The sequence below is a fragment of the Nestor notabilis genome, unplaced genomic scaffold (genome assembly GCF_000696875.1).
Source record: "Nestor notabilis isolate BGI_N333 unplaced genomic scaffold, ASM69687v1 scaffold1628, whole genome shotgun sequence".
Classification (NCBI taxonomy): domain Eukaryota; kingdom Metazoa; phylum Chordata; class Aves; order Psittaciformes; family Psittacidae; genus Nestor; species Nestor notabilis.
In genome coordinates this window covers 44,410-50,409 of record NW_009938558.1, presented here as the reverse complement: position 1 = coordinate 50,409, position 6,000 = coordinate 44,410, and the positions used below count along the sequence as shown (strand labels likewise).

Here is a 6,000-nt window from a genome sequence, read left to right as displayed (position 1 = left end):
GGGAAAGTGAGGCTGGAAAAGTGGTGACTGATGCGTTAATGAAGGGATGTGTATTGTTTCTGGTGCTAGCAGAGGACTGAATCGGATAATCCCAGGAAACCACACCTCGAGTCTTACATAAGGAATGGGAGGCCTTCTGTGTTATTTCACATGTGAAGAGTTTGCTGGTTCTAGACCATGGAAACACTGAGTGCTGATGCTGCAGGAGATTTGGGTACTCAAGTTGGTTCCTTACATGCTTCTCTGTGAATCTTTAGTGGAATTTCCTAGATTGAAACAACCACAAGCAGCTGTTATGCTTCTACTTCACATCATCTGACCTATGGCTGACGTTTGAACTCAAGAATACAGAAGAGCAGACTATTTGCTCTATTTCCTTTCTGCTTAAAGGAAGCAGTAGGATATAGTTTAATCCTGATGCATAGCGTTTTCCAGAGAGCTCCAACGTGTAGGAACAGCTCCTGTGCTGTATTCCCGTCTTTGACAAGCTGTGCAATATAGAGCAAAATGTTTATAGCTGAAACGCATGCATTGTGTTTGCTTTAGATGCATGTAACATACAAATATGATTGCAGAGGTGGGTTAAGTGGTAGGAACTCCAATCTTGTAGGTGTTTGCTCAAATAAATGTGGTTAGGTGAATTGCTTTGGTGTCTGTTTTCAAACAGGTTCTTCCTTGCATTGGAGATCTGGTTCTTACTTTGCTAATGCCCACTTGGTCTCTAAAATTCCCACCCAGCTGACTTGTAGTATTGGAAATTGCAACTGATTTGAAGATTCTGGTTGGTAATCAGGGCTGGGTGAGCCAGCATGGGAGGGAGAAAGAACTCATGGACACCCCTGGTAGTAGGGAGGGTTTGGGTCTTTTTTTCCCAGTTTTTAGGTTGTTTAACAGAAGTTACTGGTTTAAATGTGCTGTGCTTCATTGTTCAAATAGCCTGTAAATCTGTTTTAAGTGCCAGTTTGATATAGCTGGTGGCTAATTTTTGCTTTCTTTGATTTCAGTGCTTGCACCTCCTCCACCGTTGCCACCACCAGTACAGGGATATGCCTTTAAACCCCCTCCTCGACCAGATTTTGGCACTTCTGGGAGAACAATCAAACTGCAGGCCAACTTCTTTGAAATGGACATTCCTAAAATAGATATCTACCATTATGAATTGGATATAAAGCCAGAAAAATGCCCGAGAAGAGTTAACAGGTAATACTCTGCTTTGCTTTTCCTCAGTTTTCCTTTGAAACACTGGAGAGTGTGTCTTCACTGATGGCTCAGAGGATGTGTCTGTCTTCAGTCGTTGTTTGTACTGATAGCTTCCAACTTGACATCAACAGGCTTCAAGTCTTTCTGTACCAGTTCAAGATTTCAGTGCTAATCATCCCTTATTTTGATTGAACTTGTCAGCATCTTAAGATGCTGCTGATCAAAGCCACTGTGACAGATGGATAAACTTTACTAACTCTAGTGGAGCGAGGTCAGCATAAGCCAACTTGATAAATATGATTCTTAGTATTGCTTGGTTAAATATTGAATGCAGTTGGCTGACAATTCCTTCAGCAGGGAGCTGGTGTTACCAGCTTGTTTTTCCAACCTCCCCTGCTGACAAGGGGAGGCAAAGCCCACTTGTTTGTGCTGCTGCAAGAAGATCGTGGAGGGACTAAATTAGGTAAGAAATTACCCTTCATTAGTGGATTCTATATAAGAAAACAGATAGCAAGGTGAAAACAAGGATCAGTTGGTGAAGGAAACAAGCAATTAGGTCTTGCATTTTGCATATGTGCCCTATTAGTCAGAGTGTGGCAACCTCATTGACTTGAAAGAGTGGTGTTGCCAGAAGTGAAACTTGAAAACAAGACTTGGCACTAACTAGAAACCACAAGTGTCATCATCTTAACTACCTACATCTTGACTGTGGAGGATCGGAATGGTGTGTTTATATATTCAAGAACAAACCCTTTCCTTACTGAAAAAAGGTCACATGGGGGGGATGTGCAGTCATGGACATGAGCAAAGTGTGGAGCCACTCGAATGCTGAGGTTTTCTTAATGTGAATTAAGAAACTGGAGTATGTTATCAGTTGCTGTACTAAAGAATCAGTAATGATACATTCTCATAAAGCAGCACCACTACACTTTGCTGTCCTTTTTTGATCTATTATCAGTTTGATTTTTAAGCTAGTTGAGAACTGAATTCAATTTTAAAAGCAAACACTTCTATTAAGCCGAACTCTCTCTTTGCCCAGGGGCAACCCTGCTAATTGTAACTGAGCTACTCTTACTGCACGGGAGCACTGAGAAGTGTTTTCAGCAGTCAGTTTTTTCATAGTGGGAGCCATGAGAGCTTTGCTTTCATTAACTGATACCCCTGCCATCACCCCCAGCCCTGACAGTTGCTGCTGGCTGATGCAGCTTGCCATCTCATGTGGCTTCCCTGGGAGCTGAGTGCTGCACCGCTCCTGGGTGTGTTGTAGCTCAGTGTGGTCACCTCCCTGATGGTCCAGCATGTGGGTGCTTGCTCACCAGTGGCAGAGAGCTTAATTATTAAATCATAAAGCATTTTTTCTCACTGAAGAGGCAGGTTATATTCAGTAGCAAGTTTTTTCTCAACTGGCAGCTTCTGACCTGCTCTGCTTTGTCAGGTTAATCGCTCCCTCTGTTGTGGTAACAGGAGCAAGTATAAATCTACATATATTAAATGCCTTTTGCAGTAGACAAAGATGTCATAAATGCATTTGTCAGTGGCATGGTGCATGTTTCTCAGTGCAGTGTGGGAAGAATACAAATTGGATTCACTTAACAAAGTGTATGTTCTATTTCTTTTAAGTGCTTATGCCTGTATGTGTCCTGTAGATGTACATGTACTCGCCCGCGCCTGCATTTGTGAGCTGTGATCTTTCAGTCCTACGTGTATACCTGTATTTTTGTACATATGTATATAGGATTATGCAGGATGCACGTGCAGTGCAGTTCTCACTCTTATTTTTTCAGCTGGCTTCTGTTTTTTGTAGTATTTTTGCTTCAGATGTATATTTATAATAAATAGTTCTTGTCATTACTTTATATGTTGTAGCCCCTAGAAAGGATAGAGGGAGATTTTATTTTCATTTACACTACTCCCTTATCTGTACCAGCTTTGTCCTTCAGTTTTATTCTACAGCTCTACTACAGCATGGACTATGGCCCTGCAGACCTGCTGCAGGGATTTGTACATGTAAGTTCTTCACTAATGAGACATGAGCTGGAGCAGGGCTGGAAAACACACAGCTGAGACAAAGTGCTGTTGTGCCAGAGTAATACAGTCTGGCTACAATTCTTCATGAGTTACAGAAAGGCCAGATCTATTTGCCTATGAGATAGGCAGAGTGGGCAGAGTCAGTTTGGTTCTGCCCCATGGGTGCTCTTGGTTTACCTCAGGAGGACAGCTAGGACTCACCCAAGGTTCCAAATGAACTCTACTTGCAGTCGCTGGCCCCAGGTTCCTGGTGTGTTTGCATGATCTTGGTAGAATGCTAAGTCCCAAACGGCTGAAGTTAGTGAATTGGTAAATTACTCTTCTTTTAACTTCATATAGAGAAAATAACTTACTTTTATTAAGCTCTCTCCACCCACAGCTGAGAAGCACCATTGCTAAATGTGGTTTGAAGCTTGAAAACCTTAATTAAGCAGAAACGTTAATTTTTATATAAAGTAGTTCACAGTCAGAAGAACTTGCTCAGTGAGAGAATGGGTTTTCCATTGCTCGATCTTTTACTCAAGCTTGAAAAATACCTCCTTCCTCCCACCCTCCACATTAGGCTCTTATTCAGTCAGATGTTGCAGACCCGAGGCAGATATTACTGGGTCAGGTTTTATTTGTACTTCTCAGGAGGTCACACAAGTTTCTTTCAGTGGTCACATCTCGTCTTAAAGCCTTGGGACACAGCAGAGAAATTGTCAGTTAAAGCAGTCGTCCTTCTTCTATTGAATGAATTCAGGGTTTCATCTCAGAATTTTGCTGGAATATCTAACTCTGTGCCTGGGTTAATGACCTTTCCAGCTCAAGGCAGATGAAACAGTCACCTGCAGCATCTCTGAGCTGCCAGTTGACAACAGCACTGAAGAAACAGTGGTTTCCTTTCTGTGTCACTTTTAACTGCTTAATGCTCTTTTGCCCCAAGCTCTGCATTAAGGATCTTGTAGGCAGCATATTGCAGACTGCTGATGGATTTCAGATTTTACAGCCTAAAGGATGTCTCTTTGGGACATTTTGACCAAAGACCTTTGGCATCAAAGAGTGTTATTTTACCAACAGACCTCTCATCAGCTGGTGAACTGCTTTGCATGACCAGTGTGTAAACACTGTGGTTTGACAAGACCTTTGTGAGTGGTTACCTCATTCATGTGAACATGCAGCCTAATTTCACTAGGCATAAATGAATGTGTGTTTTTAATATGTACAGGTCCCAGTGATTGCACATAACCAGTTTTGGTGGATGGAGCCCAGTTTTGCTGTGTACATGAAGAAACTGTGTTTAAAAGTGATCTTTCTCAGTGCAATGCAAGAAGTTTGCCTGTCATTGTCATTGTAGAGCTGTCATCCTTGCACTTAAGGCTGTGAGCTTTGATAGTGAGTTTTTTTGAAAGCTTCTCCAGCTGCTGAGCTCTTGGTCCATGATCCTCTGCAGAAAGAGCTGTAGGAAGGGCAGCAGAAGCCCCAGGAGGGTACCAAGCACCTCTCATTTTGAGCTTGAGAGAGCACGAGCTTTCACTTTCCCACTTTCAGTAGATCACAGAAAAGAGGAAGGAAAGTTTCAATCTGAAAAAGCTAAAAATAGGTGCTTTAAGAAAACAGTTTTGTCTGTGAAAAGGTTGCTTTGATTCAGATCAGCCAAACAAATCTTGCCTTTAATACCCCACAGTGGACAACCCTTTCATTTACCTAATGCCTCTGTTCATAAATATTAGTGTTAGTGTTTATCTGCTGCTTAACATTAGAAGTAAAAAGCTGAATTACCGTATTCTTTTTGTATTTTCAGAGAAATAGTGGAGCATATGGTTCAGCACTTTAAAACCCAGATTTTTGGGGATCGCAAACCGGTGTTTGATGGAAGAAAAAACCTTTATACTGCTATGCCGCTTCCCATTGGGAGAGATAAAGTAAGTTTTAAATAGAAAAGTTTTCAATTGGAGATTTTAATAGAATTGCAGATTATTTCTAACAATTAATAAAACCTGATTTTAATGTTTCTGGAATAGACATATCCTTCTGTTGGCACTTTCCTCGGGGTGTGGTTTGCCAGGACGGGAAGTCTGAGCTTGTTGCCGTCAAAGGCGGTCACTCCCCTCTCCATAATCCTTCTTTCCTCCCTCTGTTTCTCTCCACTTGCGTGGTTTCTCCTGGTTTGGCGAGCTGGATCAACTGCCCAAGACAGTGGAAAGGCTCCATACTGGCACTACAGAGAAAGTGAAAGCACAATTGGGTTTGGGAGAGGGGAGCAGAAGCTGTTGAGTCAGCTCCTTAATCTCATCAAAGCCCACTGTAAGCTGATTCTCTCCACTAGCTGGGAGAAACTCCTCCATCCCTTCATTCCTGTATGGAACCTCTTCCCTAATCCTTTACAATGTGAAAGCCAAATTAATATAAACTGTACAGGTTGGGACTTGCTATCTCAGCCCTGGGGCAGTTGAAGAGGACTCGTGTGTTCTGTTTCCCAGCTCTGTATTGTGAGGCTGTGGCCTCTCTGGTCACTCTGGTTGTAGCAGTGGAGTGTACCCCCATCTGTGCCCATTGACTGATGAAGTAGAAGGGGCTGTGCTGGAACATGCTGACACACAAACCCTATGAAATCAGAGAATCACAGAATAGTTAGGGTTGGAAAGGACCTTAAGATCATCTAGTTCCAACACACCACGCCATGAGCAGGGACACCACACACTAAACTATGTCGCCCAAGGCTCTGTCCAGCCTGGCCTTGAACACCTCCAGGGTTGGAGCATTCACAGCTTCCTTGGGCAACCCATTCCA

At 42.7% G+C, this 6,000-nt stretch overlaps 1 protein-coding gene across 2 annotated transcripts in view; it reads left to right on the top strand.

The window, feature by feature from the left end:
• Window positions 1–1,009: 1,009 nt before the first annotated feature.
• Window positions 1,010–6,000, top strand: part of AGO2 (argonaute RISC catalytic component 2) — a 29,076-nt gene continuing 24,085 nt past the window's right edge. For both annotated transcript variants that reach the window (XM_010019374.1, XM_010019373.1), the window contains exons 1-2: window positions 1,010–1,200; window positions 5,012–5,132. In XM_010019374.1, the coding sequence (XP_010017676.1) occupies window positions 1,124–1,200; window positions 5,012–5,132 (198 nt within the window). In that variant the 5' untranslated portion in view covers window positions 1,010–1,123. The remainder of the gene's footprint in view (window positions 1,201–5,011; window positions 5,133–6,000) is intronic.